We start from the raw sequence: 23,229 nt of genomic DNA on the forward strand, positions 1-23,229 counted from the left end.
AGAGAGCGGGACACGGGGTATGGGATACGGACACGGGATATGGGACAGGGACACGGGGTATGGGATAGGGACACGGGGTATGGGACAGGGACACGGGATAGGGACATGGAGAGAGCAGGACACGGTATATGGGATAGGGAGACGGGATATGGGACACGGAGAGAGCGGGACAGGAGGGAGAGAGATGTGGAATAGGGCCATGGAGAGAGCGGGACAGGAGGGAGAGGGATGTGGAATAGGGCCACGGAGAGAGCGGGACACAGGAGAGGGACACGGGAGCAGGACGGGAGGGAGCAGACTATGGGATAGGGTCACGGGACCGGGACACGGCGGGAGGAAGGAACGCGCGGGGGGTACAAAACCCCAACCCCCCGAGCCCGCAGTGAAGCCCCGGAGGCTCCGCAGCCTCTGAGCCCCCTCAGGAACTACAGGAGCAAAGAAGCAACCCTTCGTAAAACTTTATTGATTTATCACTTGATTAAAGCACGGAATATTATAACTACTATACATTGTATTTTCATGTAGAAAACTTTACATAGGTTTTCATATTATATAATTTTGGTATTCTGTCAAAACTCTATACATCCATTGGCAAGAAATGCTCTTTAAATTATTGATAGTAAATGCACTTAATATGGAGATATTAAAAAAACTTAGGCATTTTAAATATGTGAAAACATACATTTTACACAAATAAAGGTGCTGGACAAACTGAATTTACAGATTAAAGGGAACTGCACTTTTGATAGAGTTACTATTTTTAATCTTTCTCCTTTAGAATAGTAAGACTGAGCTAACATCTGGGGTGTGTTGGTTGTAGTGGACATTGTTTGAGATTGCTCTGTTTACAGTTTGGAAAGTGAGTCAGGAGACATGGATAACAAACTGCCCTAAAAACCACTTTTTCCTGGACTGTAAGACACAAAAGAATCAACACGAGGGGTGTTCTAACTACCATGAAAAGGGAGTTTTAGGGTTTCCCCTCGTTAAATCCTCCCCAGCTCCCTCCCGAGAGGGTCTGGAATGAGACGGAACAGCAACAACTGGGGAGTCTGTTTTAAGAGCAGTTACAGAATCCTTTGAAGCACCACAAGTCCAAGAGGTGCCGTTCTCACCCTGTGTATTGCACAGTCCCGCTGTCAACGCGGGGCCGGCCCCGCTCCCGGTCCCACCGGAGCCAACAAACCCCCGTGGCAGCAGAGTCGGGGGGAGGGAACGAGCCGGGAGCACTGCAGGAGGGCTGAGCTCCACGGGGGGGTCTCGGTGTTCTGCCCTTCCTGACTGTGAGGAAAACCAACGAGTGCTGTGGACACAACCTGCACACACCCTGCTCGTTGCTCTGATGGGGACAACAACCCCAGACATGGGACAGGATTAGGGCTCTGACCACCCCATTGCATCCCAGTCCCCCTCCTTCACACGCTGCAGAGGCTGGGACGGCTGGATGTCACATACCCCACACTTCAGCAGTTTATAACCGGTGTAAATACAACAAAACCTTTTCTTAAGGAAAAGAACAGCCTCAGACCAAAGGCTGAAAGGAAGGATGTATTAAACATCCCCATCCTACATGCAGAGAGTGCAAATGCTGCCCCTTAGAGTAAAGAAAGCCCAGGAAGCAACTGTGAAGTCATTTAAGATCTCAAAATTGAGACTTGTTTCAAGACACGACTGTAGGGCTTTGAAACCTGTGACACATGGAGGAAGGTGCAGCTGGGCCAGTTTTGTGCCTGATGGGACACAAGGGAATACATTCCATGAGGCAGTGACACATTCCACATCTGAAAAATAACCATTCAGATATTTTCTTTAGGACTACCTAGGACCAGAAGGAAAGGAACAGCATATTCTTACAGATTTAAATAGAATTCAAATAAATACTTCATTTTCTGCAGTAACCAATGCAGTGACATTCCCAGGGAATGAGCAGCTACATGAGATGCAACACAAAAGGACATTTCAAACACAAGTTAAATACCAGCATTGCTTAATTTCAGTCTTTTGCTATTGTCATATATAGCCATATATTGCCTTCTACTAAATAGCAGTGTATAGATTTAACCTAATGGGCATTTAAAAGTCAAAGAGCCACAACCACCATTTATTTTTCTTTGGTTAAAAATAAAAAGTAAAAATAAATTGTGAAAGCCTTGTCACTACTACTGACTGCAAAACCTTTCCCTAACAATGCTTACGTAGGACAAGCTGATGAACTGAGGAGCACCGTAGGAACCCTTTGGAAATAGCTCAGTAAAAAAAAAAAAAAAACAAACCAAAAAAACCCCCCAAAACCCCAAAAAAAACAAACAAAAAAGAAAACAACAAAGACAGACAGCAAATTCCCAGCAGCTCAGAGAGGAGTATCCCAAGACAACCTCGACTCAGGCCATCCTACCAGGAAACTCAACTGAAAAAGCAGAATAACAGGTTATACACTTAGGACCATTCAAGTAGGTAGGTTGTAATTGTTTGTTTGTTTGTTTTTCTTTAAATACTGTTCTGTTTTAAGTTTGCTACTCTGGATAGCACAGCAGTTAATGTAACACTTTGTATGCATTATGTTAGGAAGTGGAGCCTTTTCTCTCACCCTGCCATACTTTCCCAGTTTAGAGAAGACTTAAACCCTGAAATTTAAAATAATTTCACAGGACAAGCTGGTATTCTGTCATGGAAACATTGTCACAGAAACCTGATGCAGTTCAAGGAAAGAAATAAAACTCTCCAGGGCAAAGCTGTGGTGTCACATCACGTTTGCTTCACAGGTACCTTCAGAGCACAGAAACTCTTAGAGCACATGGATGAACTTAGTTAATTTGGCTAGAGTTTTTTGGGAATTCAGTTTTTCTTTTACATCCCAACAGGAACTAACAGCTGAGAATAGAAATCATTTGCACAAATCAGAGGTTGCAGATCTGCAGTAAATGGAGACCAACTCGTGTTAAGGACAGGACTTCTTGCTAAACAGTCACAATTGCTGCTAAATACATTGAACTAAAGGGTCAAAAAGGTGGGTTTATTTGTTCTGAGCCTTGTCTCAGATGTTCCTCTGTATGATCTGTCCATGATCTGCCAATGTATGAAAGGAAATGGAAAGCTTTTTCTTTTTTTTTTTTTAACTGCCTTTAAGTCAAGCCTAACAAGCTAAAGGGAGTAGATGCTATTGATGCTCCTGATGTAAAATCTTCCGTAAAACCAAAAATAAGTCTCAGAAGATACAGTACTGATATTAAAAAAAGTTTTTTAAGTAACTTGCTAAACAGGAGGAAGACCCTCTCTCCAAATACCCTATGGGCTGTCCACATCAACACCCCAGCCTGGCCTGGTCCTGGCCACAAAGGAAAGCCCAGAGGGGTCTCAGGTGGTCCTCGGCCACTGCAGTCGAGTTTATTACGAACACATGAGCCAACATCACAAGGCTACACAACTACAGTCATTACTTCCAAGGGGCGTAATTTCTGTGGAGAGCTCCAGCTGATTTATCAGCTCTGGCTGGGATGCAGGACCGAGCAGTGGATAAAAGACTGGGAGAGAGAGACCAGATCATGAAGATGACGAGCATTGAAACAGAGACTGTACACCTACTGTATTGACTCTGTAAGCAATCATTTAAATAAAACTGCTGACAGTTTTGTAGGATGGACAGAACAGGATTATTTTCCTCGTCCCCAAATGCCACTGTGGTAAGAGTAACTTGCTGCCGCGGTGATACGCCAGGCTCCCATTTTTTTCCCGTCCGCTTCAATCCATCTCTGGAGCACAGCTTTATGTACAGGCCCTGACAGCAGCCCTGCTCGGGGCTACCAGGAGGGCAAACTCCCTCCCGCTGTCCGTCCGTGCTCCTCCGTCCTGCAGATGTTGAACACGACCCCGATGCGCAGGAAGAACCTCCTGAGCACGGCGCGGAGCTCGGGGATCAGGTCGAACTGCATGAGCTCGCACAGGTACGGGTAGTACGTGGCCGCGTGTGCCCGGAACTGTCCAACACACAAACCACAGCGTTATTCTCTGCTGCTACAGGGAAACACAGAGGTTTTCCACACTCATGGCCACACCAACTTGGTAAAGCACCAGGCGCTGCCAAGCTCTGCGTGTGTTTGTGCAGCCCTTGGCCCTTCGCAGAGTCAGACTGGTCTGTGAGGTGGTTCTGATACCACCTCAGCCTAGAGCTGGTATCAGGGACTATTGGTAGCAACGTGAATATTAGCATTCACTTTTCTTCAAAATTATTTCTGCCATCACTGTCAGGGAACTGGAATTCCAGTTTCACAGTGGTGAAATTCACCCCTCCCATTCTCGTGCAGCTGTAACACAGCACAAGCCCATCCATCACTGGACAGTCATTGTGCTTCTATATGAAAGCTCTTCAGTAATTCTATCCCCATTTCCACACAGCTGAGAATTCCAGGGATGCAGCCCCATTCCCAAATGCAGAGTGCCTGCAGACAACAGACACTGCTGTACTGTGAGGAGAGCACTCGCCATGAGGAACTGCCACCTCCAGCATGCATAGTAATGCAGAATGAACTCAGACTGAAGCAGGAATGGGAAAACATACCTGAACACAAACAGACATGACTTCCAGCCCCTTCTTACCTTGTCATCACTGATTTTTAGTGTTTTTGTTAGAAGCAACAGCAGGAGATTGGTCCAGGCTTCTCTGTGGCTTTCTGAGTTGACAGTAATAAAATATGCCAGAGCTTCACTGCACACACTGGAGAGAGGGCACAGGCCACACAAACCATAAAGAAAACACTTATAAAGCTTTTATAACATGCAGTTTGTCCTCTCATTGTATCTTGTTTTCAAGCAAGATGAACACCAATGGGAAAGTTTTCAATCACATGCAACAACTTTAACTACATAAATTTGTTTTGTCTTTTCTGTTACAGGAGTTGTTCCGGATAACTTAAAATACTTTTCATGTTGGCAACAGAGAATGACGGAGACAGAGGTGGAAAAGTCTGACTTGCCCAATAAACATTTTGTAATTGAAGTGCTGTCACCTTCAACCTGCAAACACTATTTCCTGACTCTTATACTGGGACAGCTGAAGCAACAGCACCGTGAGAGAGCTCTCCCTCCAAATCTAGGCTGGTTTAAAAAAGATCTGCAGAGCTCAGCATCACGGATTAAAGAGGAATTATTATTGTATGAATAAATTTTTGGTCCCTGCTGCAGACTGTAAACACAAGGTACAAACTGTACCACTTAACTATGGCTATTTTAGGGCACACTTAATTAAAGAAGCAATGGAACCTTCCCTTTTACACACTAAGCAGATTAACATGTCCACAGATGCTGGCAGATCGGAATCCACTGCATTAGTGCCAACAGCAGGCTTGGAAGATCTTCACATTTGATCAGAGATTAGTAATTTGAACTTCTATGTACCAACAACCCATCCAAATACCTTTTTATATTTATTTAGCATGATTTTCTACATTTGTTTAAATTCTAGGTATACAGCAGCTTACACTGCACTCCCTTTAGATTATTGTATCCTATTATACCTCTGACTATCACTATGGACTCTGGTGGTAAAAGTACTCAGACATCATCACTTCTGTAAAGAAAAGCCTATGTCAGGCAAGAAGGTGCTTCCTTTGTTCAGGCAGATTGTTTCCTTACTGCTAAATTAATTTCTAATAGAGAGTGGTTCTATCTGTTTATCCATGGTCATCTCCACAGACTGGGCTGTGGTGGCTGAGGGGGAACAGCCCTTGTCCCCAGGCTGTGAGCTGTGGTGGCTCAGGGGGAACAGCCCTTGTCCCCAGGCTGTGAGCTGTGGTGGCTCAGGGGGAACAGCCCTTGTCCCCAGGCTGTGAGCTGTGATGGCTCAGGGGGAACAGCCCTTGTCCCCAGGCTCTCCTACCTGAGCAGCCTCCGCTGAACCGCATCCCAGGAGTCCCGCCGGCTTTCATCCACGTACATCCGGAACAGGATCCTCAGGCAGCACGCCAAGCTGCTGGTCTCTTGTTTTAAGAGATTGGGTTTTGATTTACCCTTGAACCCTAGAGATCAGTCACACACACAGGAAGAGAGGGAACATTCACATTTGGAGTTACTGGCCAAAAATGAAGTTTATCAACACTACCTGCATCAGTGACTAGTAATGGTTTCTTGTCCAGATAGTATTGCCTCCTCTTTGATTTTGACTGAAACCTGATCTATTCATAAAGACAATTTACTACAGCAGTAGCAGCTGTGTAGCTCTACTTTAATCAAACAAAGCAGATAATTTAGCAAACAAAAGCATGCAACCTTCAGCTGAACTGTACAGGTTATTGCAAGTCACACTGCAGTGTTGCAATAGTTAAAGCTGAAGTGGAGCTCAGCATTTTTATCAACTAAGAATAAAAGCCTCACCTGCTCTCCATAACACAGTTCGCTGCTCATAGTTTGAGTTAAAGGCTTTTGAAAACGAATGAGACTCTTGCAGACAATCCAGTAACTTAAAGAGGTGATGGGAAGACATGTATTTGTACATTCCTTGGTCCTCTGTGTCAATGTGGATATCTGCATCCAATGCGTCTCGCTAAGGGGCAGGGGAGAGAGAGCACATGACATGACCCACACTAACTCCAAATTCCATTTTAGGTGCAAGTGCAGTATCAGGGTAATAAAACACAGAAGAGTGGTGCTGTCAAAGATCAGAGTTGTACTCTTCTCAGTGGAGTATTGGAGAAGAGAGAAGTTATGGTCTATCCTAGTTACTGGTAAGAACATAAGAATCAAGAGCAAGGGGAGAATTTCCTTATCAAAGCATTACAGTCCAAGCAATACAATACAGAACATTTCTTCTCCTATAGATGCTGACTGGGTAGGTCTGTTGAATTCTGAAGAACATCAAAATGAACCACAAAAACAGTGCAAGTTTAAATGTTGCCTGGTGTAGAAATTCCCTATCTTTGGCTCAGGTCAAATTTAATTAAATTGGTCAATATTTTTAGCTAATTTCACTAGGAATTTAACTATACCATCCCCAAAACACTACCTGAATGCACTAGGCCCAAAATTCTAGCTTAGTGCTTTATTAACAGCCAAGCAAGAGCTACTGTGCACTATTCCCTAGAATCAGAACTTTCAGGAACACTGATGTCTCCAAGGCTGGCGATGAGTGGAATCTTGACCACTGACTTTGCTCAAATTCAGCTTCTGCAAAAACTCCTGTGCAAACATCCAGAGGCTGAGTAGAGCCTCAGCTGTGACTAAATGAAGACACTCAGACTAAAGAGCAGAAAAGAATGCTTTCCCCAAAACAAACCAAAAACATTCTTGATGAGTATGCATTCATTGTAAAAAGAAAGATAATCTATTATATTGACAATTAAAATAAAGGCAATATAATACTGCAACAGGCAGACTGCCAGGAAGCATTGGAGGCAGATCAAAAAAAAAAAAAACAAACTTAAGAGTAATTTACACACACATTCAGGGTAGTGCTGAGTTATTAAAAGGAAGAGACTATTTTGTAAATATACATCATAGTTTGTATTTTACTGTCACAACAAGGTCACAAGTAAGTCTGATGGTACCTGAGCTGCAGCCATGTGCTCAGCATCCTCCTTCTTGCTTGTTGCTGGATAGAACACTATGTTATCAATGGTCTGTATCAACTCCAGCTGCACCACACACTTGATAAGGAGGCCGGCAAATAGTTTCTGGTCTAACGAAATGGAGCAACACAAGTTTCAGAAGCAACTCACACCAGTTCACTTACAACAGGCTAACAAAACAGGACATTGCCACTAGCATTTTGATAGTTAGTGATGCTGTGAATTATCTTCTAAGGAGAAAATCTCTCTGCAAGGCATAAACACAAGTTGCAAAGATGTACCCCAAGTTTAACTGCCCCAAAACTACAAAAGTGAACTAAGACTGGCTATAAAAATGCATTGAAAAAGCTTGCCCATTCTCCTTACTTGTATAAGGACCACCCTTCCAGCTCTCATCTGTTGGATTTGAATATTGACTTTGTCCTCTTTCAGAAGCATTTTTATCCATGCTGCTTAAAGACTGACGATCTAGGTCCAAATCCTAAAAGAGAATGCAGAGCAATTCCAGCAATCCAAAACACTAACCCTCAGCCAGCTATCAGTTTTCAGATGACTTCACTCATCTTAGATTCAAAGGCTTCCTGAATCCATTCTTTACATCCTTTTTTTACAATGACACCAAATACTGTCAATTCCTTGTCAAGTGTATTGACTACAACAGAATATTTCAAAAGTTGACCTAACACAAACCCCTTTAAAGTCAGTTTATTGCCCTGAATTAATTCTTACCAAGTGTTTTTCAGATGAATCTTCCTCCATTCCTGCAGGCCTCCATGTCAGCAAGCTTCACAGAGCAAAAAAAAAAACCAACCAAACAGAACAAAACAAAAAAGGTAAATATTGTTGCTCTGGAATTGGGTATTAGCATAAGAATGAAATTTATGAACTTACACATGAGGAATAGTTGTTTTGAAGATTTCTAGCATACAATTGCATGTCTGGCCCCAGACTTCAGGGCTGAATTTCTGTCCATTGAGTATTACCAGGTTTTCCAGGCAGTTTGTACCTGATCGTGCCAACTGCTCATTATCTGTGGAAAGAAACATTCCATGTTTATCAACATCTACAATATCAATGAAAAATTAGGCATTCCCTATTACTGCTCCATTAACAGTTTATACTAGTACTGTGAAATGCATGGTGTCTTGGCTCAAAGCCCTTCTGTAAAGTATGTGACAACAATATCAAGCTGAGGAACCTACTGAATAAAAATTAGTTTCAACCTTCACAAGATGGAAATCCAACCAGGGAAGACAAAGGACAGGACAGAAGCAGAAAGGAAGCACACAGTGAGACTAAGGAAGGAAAAGCAGCAATCGTAAACTTATGATTTCCTGCAAGATCATCCCCCCAGATTCCATGCTGCCAACATGCAGGATTACAGGTGTAGGAATTGGAGCCTGAAAGAAAACATGTTCTTCAGGAAGTTGTATTTGAAAGCGCTCAGTGGGTGGGAGAAGGGGGGAAAGGTGCAATGAGAGAAAAGGAAATAAGAAAAAAAAACAGAATGTACATAAATACCTACATGTGTAAATAAAGGAGGTAATGTATCCCTGCAGTCAAACTGAGAAAGTTGTTGGCAGAACCCTCAGAAGATTAACACCACCTTCCAAAAGCCTTTGCTGTGTCACAGTAACACCACGAGCACGTTATGAACACAGAAACAGAAGAGCTGCCCAAATCATTAAATAGATTGGTGCTCAAATATTCAAGATACCACATCAGTACACTGCATAACGTACTGTCCCCCAACGGTAGCTCCTATTCTTCCAAAATTCAGGTACCTTTCCCCTCCTTGAATAATGAACATTTTAAAATAAGATTTATTCAAAAGATACAAGTAAATAAGGTACCTTGTTTTACACACCAGTGCAACTGTGCAAGTATGTCGGGAAGGAGGATCTCGTGCAGAGCCTCGTAGAACTGGGTGAAGACGTCGCAGATGGCGTAGAGCGCGTGGTTGCACGTCGTGGTCATCCACTCGGATTTCTGGGGGAGAGAATGGAAAACCTTTGGGTTTATGTGGGTTCCTCCATGATGACTTGGCTTATACCTGGCTGCTCAACAAAAAAAAGTCTCTGAGGAGAGAAGGAGAACCCAGATAAAACTAAAGCCTCACGACTGCAGGTGTCTGGTCAGAAGCTCTTAGGTGGCCACACGAACATGGCTCAGAAAACTGCACATGTTCACAACAGAGAACATTCCCCTTGAAAATAATCAGACAGACAGAACACACAGAGAGGTCACTGGACACTATGACAAGTTTCATTCATGCCACAGAACTCAACAGAACACTAAAATGTGTCGTAAAGGCTGGGGCACTATGGGGGTGGCAATACACTGACAAGACAAATCATACAAAATGCTGCCTTGGTTGTGCAAGTTCCTAAAAGCAGAACTCTAAAAAATGCTTGCTTTGAGAGTTTTTTTGCTTTTACCTCTGTTTGTTGTTCAGGGAGTTTCATATTATCAAAAATCCGAAACACAATTCTGAACAGGTCTTGCCACCAGTGCTTTTCAAAGGTATGCCCGTAACTCTTCATGATTTCAAACATCACTGTTAAGCCTCTATAAACAAAACCAAACAATTAAAGGAACAGATGTTACAATGAGTTCCAGTGATCTCTTTAATAACTGAATTTAAAAAAAAAAAGGAAAAAGAGAAAAGCTTTATTACCTTGTTCGAACATCTAATTTGCAACGATTGATGATACAAGAAAGTTCAAATAAAATGGGAAACCATCCTCTGACCCATACTCTGTCCCCAGGAGCCACATTCATGTCATCACTTGTGTATTCTCTTAAAACCTTCGAGATGGGCAGGAAAAAAAAAAGATTTAAAACCAACAATCTTTAAAAAAATCTTTAAATGTGACAGATTTAGATACTACTAGTGGCACAGATAGACTTGGAAAGTTAGCTTAGTTCCTACTGCAACCCTCAAATCCTGTAAAATATAAATGTAGGATGTAACTATTTGCAAAAATACTGGAAAAAAATATGTGGAAATAAATACCTCAATCTGTTTTACTTCAGTCCAACTAGAGGCCTTACAAGTTATCAAGGTTTGGACTTTTTAGAAAGCAACTTTAACAGGGACAGACAACTGTCATATAAACATAGGTAACAAGGAAACCTAAAATTGGCAGAAACCAGTTCTACACTTCTCTAGTACCTTGAATGCTGTGTGCACTGGGGACATGCAACTGCAATGGAACTCCAGGCTCTCTTCAGCCAAGTGACTATTGTATTCAGTCTTCACACAACAGACTGATGTAGAAAAATATGCAAGTTTGTATCCAATTAAACTAGGCAGAATTAGGGGTGACAGAACAAAAGGTATTGCTTTCCAGGTCATCCTAACACTACAAAAACACACAAAAAACCAAACAAGGACTACTTCATTTGGTTATTTCCAATTTGGACTTATAAGACTGAACATTTTTTAATTAGCCCTAGTTTACTGCTTACATAATACCAAAATTACTCCTAAATCCGAACAAGCTTTTAATACAAACACTTGCAACTGAAGTTTAAGTCTGAAAGCTCGCTCTTAGAAACAAGATTAGTCTCTTTTTAGCAGCAGAAGAGAGAGTGAGAATGCACAAGGGTAAGAATTCCAATGTACCTGTGGTCTCTCTGAGACATATTTTGCACAGTAGCGAATAAGCCTGATGGCCTCCATGCTGGTGTCCGGGAAGGCAACGTTACAGGCAAACTCAGAGAGGCATTTTACTGCATCCTGAAAGGAGTCAATCGCTGCTGGGAAATGCTGCTGGAAAATATTTGCTGTGAAGAACAAACAAATACACTTCTTAAAATTTACTGGTATTGAAATCCATAGATAAACTGCATCGATCTAGACATGGCAACCATGGTACACACTACAGGACAGGCACATGTGGAAGGACCACATCTTCTACATTTCATATGGTTCTCTGTCTTCTTTGCATTCTTCCCAATCCCACCCCACCAACTGCATTCCAAAGTTCTACAGCACAATATCTGTATCTAGTTTTTCCTGTTCATAGCAATCGGGAGACTTAATGGGTATGACCCAGCTGCAGAGTTTAAACAATCTGGCTGCAAGGTCTTGTGTTTATTTGCCTGGAAATACAAAAGGTTTGTTCAGGTGAGCCTTTTAAAGCAGCCTCACAGCAGCAAAGCTAACTTGGGTACTTGCATCTGTCAAGCACTACTTACTGACTATGTGTGCTGTAGTCTGAAAGGCCAGCTCCACAATATTCCCATCGTGGTCTGACGCCGCCTGATGAAAGACTGCAAAGATATTTTTCCAGCCTGAACGAATGTTACCAGCCTGAGAGTTCACCATCTGAGCAATACAGCGTATCACCATGTCCCGAATAGTCGGAGATCTTCAAAAACATAAACAGGAAAGCAAGACTTTACACTGGCACAAAGCAACTGCCCCACTTCCATGCACTCAACCACCTACCCCACACCCAGTGACATCCTTAAGTAGGACTAAAGAAAGACAAAGCAGAGGTTGCAGTGTCTCACACCTGTTTTTCTTCATAATATGCTCAAAAGGCCTTAGGAAGTCTTTCTGGAAGCGGAAGTTGGCCAACTCTCCCTTCTCAAGAAATTTCATTGACAGCTGCCTTAATGAGTCTACGGCAAAGATGGCGACATCTTCATTAGGGTTACACCCAACCTAGGAGAAAAGCATAGTTTCAAACACTTATCAGCTCATGTATCACTTACATGAGCAACAAATTCATCATTCCAGTTCCATCTCAGCCCCCTAAAAATCGCTGGCACGTTCTAGTGTTCAGATATTTAGGAAATACGGGGCTCCTCTTGAAGGAGGCTTTCTGTCATTTGATCCATCTGAACAGACCTGTGGATTTTGTATACAACAATGCAGAACCATAATAGCCAGCTAGATGCTAAAAAATAATAAAATAAAAATCTTAGGTTAAAAAAATCCAACCAAAACATGGTTCAGTTGCCAAGGGAAAAAACTGTTCCAGGATCATCTGTGCACATTTTAGAGGAAATTAACTTGGCATTTGCTCAGAAAGACAAGACAAAGAAAAATTACCAATACAAAATGACAAAGTGATTAAAGATCATTACCATAAACATTTCCATTTCTATTTATACATTTTAGATTTTTAAATAGGTGCTTCCTGTAGGTGCCCTGAATGGAACTTTTTTTTTCAATATCACAGCTTAAGCCACTAAGGACACAGAAGGAAAAAGCTGATTAAAGAAATCCTGCTATTCATGTATGTTCTGTAACTTGATTTGAACAAGTACCTTATTGAAGTGATCTCCAATCACGTGCCAGATCCTCGACCACTGCAGCCTGATGCGGTTCATGTTGTAATAGGAGATCTCCACGATCTTCTGCAGGCTGAACATGCGAGGGTGGTGCGGGGAAGCCAGTTCATCCATGGACACGGCACAGAGCCACCGCACAAAGTCAACTGCACAGGAGAAGCCTGCAGTGAGCCCAGAGGTTCCACTGCAGGGCCCCTGTGACCCACTGCTGCTCAGTACGTACCTATGGCGTTCCCATCCAGCCGAGTCGAGCCCGTAAATATCCTACGGAACAAAGAAACAAGTTGGAGTTTCAGCTGCACATCCACAGGGGTCAAACACATCCCAGTGTTGCAGAAAGAGGTCAGCACATCTCCTGGGAGTACTTCACAATCCTCCATGCCATGAACTCTGCAACTGTTTTATTCTTACCCCTTGGCAGCAGTTCATGCCCCTCTCCTTAGTCTAAGCATTCTCCCCGCTCCAAGTCACAGTCTCCCGTGCTCATGTTCTGCTGCAGGAGCAGGCACAGGCTCACCATTTTACCCAGAGCAAGTAATGCTGGAACACTCATTTGGGTGACAGTATGTTAAATTTCACAGGGACAATAAAAAGACATTAAGAAAGCTTTGCTGCAAGACTTGGATGCCAGCCACTTGCTTGATCTTAACATGGTCTGGGAACACGGTCAGCAGTGGCTGTCAAAACAGACTGGAGGAAGACTAAGGATGCGCTGTTGTCCCTTCTCCCACTTCAGCTGTTCAGTCTCAAGAGGAGTTCAGACCACTGACAGTGGTCCCAAATCTTTTGGACTTTGATGTTGGACATCAAACAGACACATGTATGTTAGAATAAATGCTGCAAGCCTGAATGTCTAACTCCACAGACTTGCACAACAGTTTCAGTAATTATTAAGAAGTCCCATTCCAACACATGATTTAGGACAGAAGCACATCTTCAGACAACAAAGGGAGCCAACAAAGATAAGGATTTAGATAAGAGTGCAGAGGTTCCATTCTCAGTACCTGTCCACTGCCACCACCACACTCTGGGAGCTGGTCTCCCCCACGGACTCCTGGATGCTCGCCATGTGCCGTTTGTCAGCCCCACTCCCAACCAGGTTCCCTTCAATAAAAGCCATTAAAAACCTGCATTTAGCATCATGAAATCGTGACTTGATATTAACTCCAACATTAAACAAATACATAAAGAGAAGTGACTACTGCTTCCAGTTACCATGTCATTTATAAGGAGCAGATGGTGCCCTTGCCAGATCCGTGCCAGATTATTACAAAGTTAAACATAATTTTCATTAAGATGATATGATGCTGTTAATAAAATTGGAAATTATAAAATATTCTTTTAAAATATGAACTATAAGTCAGCTACAAGCAGTTAATGCTGGGAACAGTTCTGTATTCATCATCATCATGTATAGCATCCACTCCAGAGTATTTTCAAATTAAAATGCTTCCTTAATGGTTTTCCAAAGATTAAGGCAACTTGCCTTGTCTCTCTAATTTACAGCCTAAAATCTAAGGTTTGCTTCTTGCATATACTGCAGAAACAACAGGAACTGGAACAGCAAGCCCAACATGCAGAGATCAGAAATTCCTTTGGAAAAAGAATTATCAATCATTGAAACATCTATTTATTCCTAAAGAAAAATGGCTTACTATGAACAACTGAGCATAAAAAAATAACTGATAATACTTGTAACAAAACCATGTGTGGTAAAACAGTTTTGAAAACAGTACATTCCAACAAATAAATCTGGAGGCATTGTTAAACAGCTTAACCCAATTCCAAAGTTAGAGCAGATTTGGTAATTATAAACACATCTTGAAATATACATTTGCTCTTTTTTTTTTTTTAAGGTTCATTAATCCAACGGGAAGTAAGTAAACATATCTGAATATCTTATAACACTGAGTATTCTTAGCCATCCTACTTCATTGACATGTGCACTTTTGTGAAGTCCAGGATGAATCATCTTACCTAATCCCAGGCCCATAAACTCCTCCCCTGCAGAGGCATAGCCCTTAATGCTGCCTTCCCTCTCACGCCCAGAGCCAGACAAATACCGAGTTTTCACGCCAGTTCCTATGAGCTGTGCCAGTTCCAGCTGGCTAATACATTTCAAGATCTACAACCAAAAGAAATTAAACATTGTGTTTCTGGACACTACCATATTTTTATTCCTAACAGATATATATATATATATATATTTAATATTTAAAAGCTTCCCAGGTTCTCCAACCTTAAGAACACCTTTGACCCAACCACAGCTTTGAGGTAGCTGAAACATTACCAGTAAAACTAAAAATGAAGTTGAGTGATTCATTCAAGATCAGCCACCATGAATCATTCCAGTACAAGAATAAATTAAACAGTGCCCAAAAATCTAACTTGGACCTCTAACTATTACAGGAAGCCTTTTTATTACTTCTCACAGCATCAAGACTATAAACAACTTGGAGCTGATCTTCTAGAGACTTCAATGTCCATCATTCATCTCTAGAGAGATGAAGAGACTGAATCATTGCAGCCATCACCACTTAAAGTAACGATGGTCCAACCTAGAGAGTGTAAATGCCCATGATGTCAATCAGCCATCAGCACAAAATTCCCCATCTCTTCCCTCCTCCTCCTCCCCTGGCATGTTTGGCCTGGCACAGGCACCTGGGAGGGTGTGCTCTGAGCCAGGTCTGAGCCACTGTCAGCTGTGGCACCTTTTGGTTCATACCATGTAGCCCAAGACTAGTGCCAGAGAACATAATGCAGCAGGAATGCCCCTTTCAGCAGCAGCACACATTTAGAGCTCATTAAAAGAGCTCCTGGAAAACAGGCTTTAAAAATACATATGATCCTGATAGCCTCTCCTTACCTATACCCAACCAAATTACTTCAGCCCTAATTTTTCATGCTCTTAGGTGTAAATGTTGCCAAACACTGCACACAGACAAGTCTGGACCTGTGAACTAAAATATTTTTGTTTCCATGAACAAGAATACAGTAGTTGACATACAGAATTCTCTGGAGCCAAATGACATTTTTAATATTGTTTTAACTTCATATCAAACACACCCTCAAAAATTACAGTATTGTCACACAGTCTCTACAGGGTTTTCCAAAAAAAACAGCAGTGCATTATTTTTTATATATGTGTGTGTGTGTGTATATGCACACACATTTATAACAAAAATCCCACTAACAATATAATGCACTTCCTCCACATTTTCAGGAGGGTTCTGGGAGCTGATAGAAGAAAAAATATCCTGCAGGTTTTCAAAGGACACCACAGTTTAGTATTTAACCTAATCAATATTTACCTCATGCCAAGAATTCCCGAGATAGTTGCCATCTGTGTGAGCAACTGTAATGAGTGTCTTAATGGTATCAATGTTCTTCTGTTTCATTTCTGTAATGCTGGAACTGGCAGTCAACAAGGAAAATCGAGCAAGGGCCTGTACATAAGCATCTCGTTCAAGCTACAAGACAGAGAAACAAACATCATAATCGAGTCCCTGAAGAAGCAGAGAAAGTAATTTGCCTCCAGAATTTTCCTTCCATAGATAGTTGGCACTGTTAGAACACCTTCCAGCTTAAGGAGAGCATGATGCCAGTTAGCAAATGCTCTTAATAGAAGACACAGCAAGAAAAAGGAAAGCAGAGTTGAAGAAAACTTGATTATATCAACATCTTTTACCATTTCAGGAAAGCAGATGAGACAATTCATTTTCTACATATCAGCTGTTACTGATTCTTCACCTGCCTCCCAGAACTCTTAGCAAGCCCCAGGCTAAGTCTGGTACCAACCTGCATTCCAAAGATACAAGCTATCCTAATGGCACAGCGTATTCCTTCCAAACACAGAGATGCAACCTCTGTGTCATCACAGTTCTGCAAGCCAACACTGTAAGCTGCCAGCAACGGAGTCCAGACGAGCTAAAGAGAGGAAGAAAGTAAGTTCAGAAGTCTGTTACGATTTTAGTCCAAAACACTGGGTCACTGAAATCAAATATACCCAAAGAGTCCAGCTGTTGCATTACCAAACTCTTCAGAGTAATTTTTCACTTTTTTTCCCCCATGCTTAAAGCTCTTGGTAATGAAGACCCAGTGAGTGGCGCTCACTTTGAACATGGGCCTGACGTGGTCCAGGTGAGTGGCGCTGGTGAAAGGCGCCTTGGCGTGGCTCACTGCCTCCATCAGGGCCTTGGCTGTCTTGGCCATCTGCTCCATCTCCAAGTTGTACAACAGCCTCCGCTGCTTCTCGTTGGCCACACCTAAGGGGAACACCACCCAGTCACACCGATGCCTTTTTTATGTAAGACCATATTCTGTGTCTTCACACTGAGCATCACAAAACTTTAAATAAAGGTATTTGCAAATGAAACCTAAAGATAAAATCTTTCAGAACGTTAGAAGTCAGGAGGCTGTCCAAGGTTGCAAGCAAGGAACTCCAGGACTAAAAACCACACCCAAACTTAAGACTTTATTCTATACAAAATAACTAATTCAGCCCTTTACTGTATGACACGTGCTATCACCTAATCATTCCAAGTCAGAGGTGAAAAGTCATTCTGCCTGTAGGAATGGATAGAAAATCCTTCATCTTCTTAGTTTCCCATCCCCAACAACGAAACTAGCCCTCACCAACTTGATAAATAAATTAAAAACTTAGTGTTTCTTTATCCTTACACTAAAGGCTGCAATCTCAATTTTCAAGCAAATTAATTTTCTTCCTATTTTGATTCAGGGAATCTGCAAAAGGGTTCCTCTTACTTGGTTTACTACACTTGGTTGCAATTGCATATTCTTTTGTCTCTTTCATGGCAATTTTCTTTCCTTCTATTTCTTCATAGATTGTGGATAAATACTCTACTGGCAGGTCTTTACTGTCATTGATTCCTCGATTCATTTTAATGTACTGCTCCTTTGTCATTTTATTTTTTACCTGTAAAAAAGAATGGAAATTGGATATCAGATTTTCAATGCAAGTTCCAGGGAGACTTGAACTTCTAGAAGTTTAGGCTTTTTAAATTCCTACCTGTGGACTGTGCAAGTCTGTAGTCAGCATTATAATGGAGTATGCCAAAACATAGGCAGTGTCAGCACTAGCAAATAGTGTTTGCCTGAGGGAGGAAAAAACAAAAGAGGTTCATAGAGCCTCAATTCCTCAATCTATTAGCTCTAGTTCTACATGCAAGAAGAATATCCAGAAGTGCTCTGGATTCAACCAAAGTTCTAACAGAGCCTGAAGCCAGCAGTTAGAAACACCTCAAGCCCCAAATGGTTTAAAATGCAAATAAAAAGGAAAAAAAAAAAAAGCATCGTCTCTACAATACCAAAAACTAGTGGTGACCAAGATTTTCAAGTACATTTCCTAAAGATTATACCTTATCCTTCTTTGGGTAATGCCACAAAAGTTACAGGACAGGTTATATTTCACTCCCAGGGTTTCATAAAGAATGACAAAACCAGCCCAGTGATGTGCCACCTGGACTAAGGAATGGGAATCAATTAAGCCTGACACGGAGCTAAACTTCAGTGCTAGTTTATCACATCAGGAACAATAGCAACGTTGCCTATTTGGTATCAAATAACATATACCCGCTTTGTTCCACATCTGACGGGCAAGCAAAAACATTGTAATGTCATATTAGCTGTTTATGTCATGAATTTTTAATTTTAGCAATTGCTTCTACTGTTTTTTATGCTTGACTGATCTACATTTGTCTAAAAATGGAACAGCTAGTACAGAGACAATTTAACAAACTTAGGGCTTCCCTCTTCCAGTGATTCCTTCTGGTAAATCCTTTCCAGCAACAGGATTTAAGGAAATGCCAGGATCAGTATACTTCCTATCCAAAGTTTCCATCTTGCCCAGCTGCTGAGGAGGTTCAGCACCAGGATCAGCAGCAAGAGCTGCTCCTCACACAAGCCTGGTTTGTCCCTAAGGGCCACAAACAGCACAGCAGGGAATGTTCTTCAGGCATTTGTCCAACACAAAGGTTTGAATTACCGTTGGTTGCACTCAATGTATCTAGCAGCAAACTTCTCCATTAATCTATCGATCTTCTGGGCTTCACCTGGCAGACGAAAACCTTCCAGAAATATACGCAGAGCAGAGACAAAGTCTTTTCCACAGAAATCAAGCTGGTCTACATAGGCATACATCACTTCCTTGTTAAACTTGTTGCTTTCCCCAAGAAACTCCCCTACTTGAGTCTAAAAACACAAGAGACAGTTATTACTGTGCAATCCAACTGCCAGCTTTGCAAGAAGGTTTCTAGCCCAAGAGTTGCACAGCTCAGTTGTGTAAGGCTGACACGCGTCGCTGAGTGGGCAGAGCAGCCCTGGGAGGGGTGGCAAGAGACAGACTAAGGGCAGTGGATGTGCCCTTAGTCTCCTTAGTCCTGCTTCCCTCACTTCCAAGGGCAAGATCTGCATTACTGCAGAGCCAAGCAAAGCTGAACTGTGCCTGGGTTCACACACAGCTTTGCCACTGCAGCACACAATACTTCTGTGCTGGGAAGGTGCTGCTAACGCAGGGACAGATGAAATGCACGTTCCATTCATGGGGAACCCTCCAGCACATTATTGTAACACAATACTTTACTAGAAAGCCTGGGACAGCAAGTAAACAGTAAGGAACTTTGGCATTAAGTGTCTCCATGAGAAGCCTTGCACGTTCAGTTCTCTATTACTAAGACAGGCACTACAGAGAGGATGCACACAGACAGCAGGGGCAGGGGAGAAAGTACTAGGGGCAAGTGTGTTCATTATCTCATGCTGCAGTAATCTTACAGAACAGAGGCGTTCCTCTTGGTGTAAGAATTGTGCCAGGTCCTCAGCTGTAGTGCCAAGCATCCCCTGCTCCTGTAGATACTGTATTCCCCTCTTTGGTTTTTTATTAAACCTATTCAGACAAAAAACATGGGGAAATTGAGACATACAATTAAAAATATCACAGCCTATAAAATTTCAGTTTTACAGAGCCCTTAAAAACCAAAGATTCTGTGCTGTAGCTCCATGTCTTTTGTTTCTAGTTAGAAAAGAAGTCAAAGAATGTGCAACAAATCTATTACCTATATCACATTATAGGCTCTATTTCTTAAGGTACATTCAGTTGCTCGTAACCTTTTAAGTTACTGCTGAAAAACTCACTTAAAAATTGACCTTTCTGAAATGTTAAAAATTAGAGACTTTATGCAAAACATAAAAATGTCGCTGTTCAAGACCTTCTTCTAGCATTTACAGACATGAAGATCTTCAAATTAATAAAAAAGAAGTAAAGCATAGCCAGGCAATGATTCTCCAAACTCTATTTCAATAAAAGACAACAAGTAGTGTAAGATCTGTAAGATAATCCTGCCCCTCAAACCAATTTCTCTCTAGGCATACACACTTCTGTGCAGCTGAGCCAGCAGAAAGGAAAGCTGTGAAAACACCTTCCACTCCACCCATGATTTTATGGAATTCCTTTTAACTACAACAGCCTCCAGCACTGGCTTTTGACAGCAGCAGGCAAGAGTCTTCAGCATTAAAATCAATTTGTAAGTGTTCCTACAGATATGACTGTGGGAGACCATAAGAAACAATATGGTTGTACACGTTTTTTTACTAGTAAACTTTAGTTTTCCTGTCATACTGGGCTTACAGTTCTATCCCATGTTCAATTATTTCCTTTTGTTGCTTGATGACTTCAAATTGCTCCGGGTCATCCGGGACAGCAGTCTGAGTACCAACACTTCCAACTCCTGAGGACACGGTGGAGTCCAAGGAACTGACACTGCTCCGTCTCCCTCCACCCTCCAGGCATTTACCTTCAGCCATTTCCTGTTCAGATGGTTTGTATGAACCTGTTTATAAACAAGGCAAGATTTAAGTTTTCCTGTTCAGTCAAGAGTTTTTAATTATAGAACTTTTTAGCAGAAATCTACGAGTCTAATATTCTCATTTTACCATGTGCACATTTTGGCCGTCTGCACGACATGAAGATGCTCTATCGACACAATTCCAAAATAATCCAGCCAAAGGCAGAAGAGCAACAGAAGCTACAGAGAAATTCCTGCACTTCAGCTTAGTTACTGCAAGACTGATCACATGTCTTGCTCTACACAAGCTTTCATAGGGCCTGGCTAAAGCCTGTCAACAGAACCTGGTTATTTGAACCAGACCCATGGAGAGTCAGTTACTGAAGCAGCATTAACAACTGTTGGTGAAATACTTCACTTGTATAAACAAATTATGTACAAACCTGGCATCCACACTTCTGAATAGCTTCTAAGCACTGAACAAACACAAGGACAAACTGATGAGACAAATTAGTCTCTCCATAAGGAAACAATCTTACCCAAGCCAGTCTGGTGATTGGGGTTCACATAAAGGTCTTTGCTCCATTCTACCATACATTTCAAAATGGAAACCAAACATTCAAGTCCTTTTTTCCTCAGGCTGAGCTCCTAAAACATGAAGAAAAATAATAATAAAATAAAAACCGAAACCAAACCACAAACAGTGCTGGAAACAGTCTCTACACCAATCTCCCTCTAAGGATTGAGAAAGTATTATCTTAAAAGTAAAATACTTCTGGTGGAGATATGGCACAAAGTCTGTGCAAAGCAAACCCAAGATGAAGGTACTGCTGGTTCATAAGCCCCAGAAGGGAAGTTGTTTGAGTGAGGCAGAGGAAGGCTTGTTTGGTTCTCTTTGCCAGAGCAGTCCAGCCAAAGAGCCCAGAACCAGTCTGGTCTCACAGTGTAAACAGGCAGCAAAATCACCAAGTAAATTAATGCACTGCTTCAGCATCCAACAGCAAATTGGCAAACTAATAAAACATGAGTACCATGAGTAGGTTACAGACAACAGGAACCACTGGTGGTATCAGTAGGGACACAGAGACAGCACTGTTAATGAAACAACAGTACCTTATCTTCCAAGCTGTTCTCCTTACCTGTAAAGGTGTCATGCCCAACTCATGCCCACTTCGTCCCTGTGCAATTTTGGACAAATCATTCACCAGGCGCTCAAAAATATTAGCAGCATTTAAATCACAGTCATAGTTCACATAAATATCCACTACACACTGGGCATCTTGAAAATAAAGAAAACACAAGTATTAGCATTCAGTGAAATAGCATTTTTTAAAGGAATCAGCCAGTTGGAGCAGGCAGTGTGGATGAATCCAGACACTTAACCCAAGCACTCTGGGATCAAATTCAAATTTTCACACTTTAACATTATATGTGGCATTTGTCTTCAAAATAATTCTCATCTGCTGCCAGAGAAAGTGATTGTTTCTCACAGTGGAAATACCTGCACAAATTCTAGTTAAAGTCTGAATCACCATCCATTTGTGTTCAAAGGAACTTGAAGAAGTCTCTAGAATATTCAGGAAGATCTCTTTGAAGAACACCTGCAAAATACATAAGGTAAAGGACTTGATAATCTGAAACCTATTAGAATGATGTCAAATGTACAAATTAATTTCTGTTCAGTAATTCCCCTTGAAGAGTATCCTTTCATGCATATTAGAATTTAAATACAGTAGCAATGTACTAGTTCATTAAGCAAACCAAACTAAGACATTAACTTGTAAGTTCCAGCTTACTGCAGTATTTAAATGTGAGAACTAGAGCATATGCAAATTATAAAGTCTCTCACCTCAATCTGCATTTTTAAATGGGTCTTAAAATTCGAAAGCAGCGTGAGAAAGATGGCGAGAGAGAGCTCAAACACGTCAGGGACAGAAGAGACTCCGTTTTTAGATAATGCTACACAAAGGTATTGCTTGATTGCATTGATGAACATTTCGTGTGTCCTGAAAACCGGACCCGCGTTCTGCAGCACCGACAGGAGCAGCTGCAGAGACACGACCTTGGAGCGCAACTCGTGGGATCTAGGAAAAATTAAATGTATTTTTATATTTCTGAGTACATGCTTGTATTCAACATGAGCACTCTAGCATTTCTTCCATGCTATTTTAATTCGCTTCAGTGGGGGGGGCAAGAGGGGTGGAAATCAGCCTGCAACTGATTTTTGAACATCCACCACCTTAATTTGGGAATTTTTCAGGAATATTAACATCTTGGACTAGCATACTTGAATATCTGCTTTACTATACAGCAGCTTCTTAACTGTGTCCAAAAGCTACCTGGAGAGGACAGTGTAATAAATACTTGGGATTTTAAATACAGCCTCATTACTTGGGATCTGGTGGTCCATCCCCGAGCGGTTTCATGGAGAGCTTGCACAACGACCTGAACACAAGGAAGGCATCCTTTTGAAGAACATGGGAAAATCTGGCAGCAGCTTGATGTCCAGATACATCTGTTTCCTTGAGAGCAAGAAACACAACACAGAGCTTCAGTGAGACAAAGGA

The 23,229-nt window shown here is 41.8% G+C and overlaps 1 protein-coding gene across 2 annotated transcripts in view; it reads right to left on the reverse strand.

Moving 5' to 3' along the window:
- Window positions 1–443: 443 nt before the first annotated feature.
- ARFGEF2 (ADP ribosylation factor guanine nucleotide exchange factor 2) overlaps window positions 444–23,229 on the reverse strand; it is a 34,541-nt gene continuing 11,755 nt past the window's right edge. For both annotated transcript variants that reach the window (XM_064674252.1, XM_064674253.1), the window contains 31 exons: window positions 23,054–23,184; window positions 22,512–22,746; window positions 22,164–22,263; window positions 21,802–21,941; window positions 21,202–21,310; window positions 20,506–20,707; window positions 19,653–19,764; window positions 18,868–19,073; window positions 17,893–17,977; window positions 17,628–17,799; window positions 16,977–17,128; window positions 16,662–16,790; window positions 16,175–16,333; window positions 14,841–14,988; window positions 13,868–13,967; window positions 13,087–13,127; window positions 12,840–13,009; window positions 12,080–12,231; window positions 11,760–11,932; window positions 11,185–11,345; window positions 10,234–10,364; window positions 9,995–10,124; window positions 9,410–9,545; window positions 8,448–8,586; window positions 8,286–8,340; window positions 7,923–8,037; window positions 7,536–7,666; window positions 6,367–6,535; window positions 5,873–6,011; window positions 4,594–4,711; window positions 444–3,974 (listed from right to left, as the gene is read on the reverse strand). In XM_064674252.1, the coding sequence (XP_064530322.1) occupies window positions 3,798–3,974; window positions 4,594–4,711; window positions 5,873–6,011; window positions 6,367–6,535; window positions 7,536–7,666; window positions 7,923–8,037; window positions 8,286–8,340; window positions 8,448–8,586; window positions 9,410–9,545; window positions 9,995–10,124; window positions 10,234–10,364; window positions 11,185–11,345; window positions 11,760–11,932; window positions 12,080–12,231; window positions 12,840–13,009; window positions 13,087–13,127; window positions 13,868–13,967; window positions 14,841–14,988; window positions 16,175–16,333; window positions 16,662–16,790; window positions 16,977–17,128; window positions 17,628–17,799; window positions 17,893–17,977; window positions 18,868–19,073; window positions 19,653–19,764; window positions 20,506–20,707; window positions 21,202–21,310; window positions 21,802–21,941; window positions 22,164–22,263; window positions 22,512–22,746; window positions 23,054–23,184 (4,317 nt within the window). In that variant the 3' untranslated portion in view covers window positions 444–3,797. The remainder of the gene's footprint in view (window positions 3,975–4,593; window positions 4,712–5,872; window positions 6,012–6,366; window positions 6,536–7,535; window positions 7,667–7,922; window positions 8,038–8,285; window positions 8,341–8,447; window positions 8,587–9,409; window positions 9,546–9,994; window positions 10,125–10,233; window positions 10,365–11,184; window positions 11,346–11,759; window positions 11,933–12,079; window positions 12,232–12,839; window positions 13,010–13,086; window positions 13,128–13,867; window positions 13,968–14,840; window positions 14,989–16,174; window positions 16,334–16,661; window positions 16,791–16,976; window positions 17,129–17,627; window positions 17,800–17,892; window positions 17,978–18,867; window positions 19,074–19,652; window positions 19,765–20,505; window positions 20,708–21,201; window positions 21,311–21,801; window positions 21,942–22,163; window positions 22,264–22,511; window positions 22,747–23,053; window positions 23,185–23,229) is intronic.

The sequence above is a fragment of the Pseudopipra pipra genome, chromosome 17 (assembly GCF_036250125.1).
Source record: "Pseudopipra pipra isolate bDixPip1 chromosome 17, bDixPip1.hap1, whole genome shotgun sequence".
Taxonomy (NCBI): domain Eukaryota; kingdom Metazoa; phylum Chordata; class Aves; order Passeriformes; family Pipridae; genus Pseudopipra; species Pseudopipra pipra.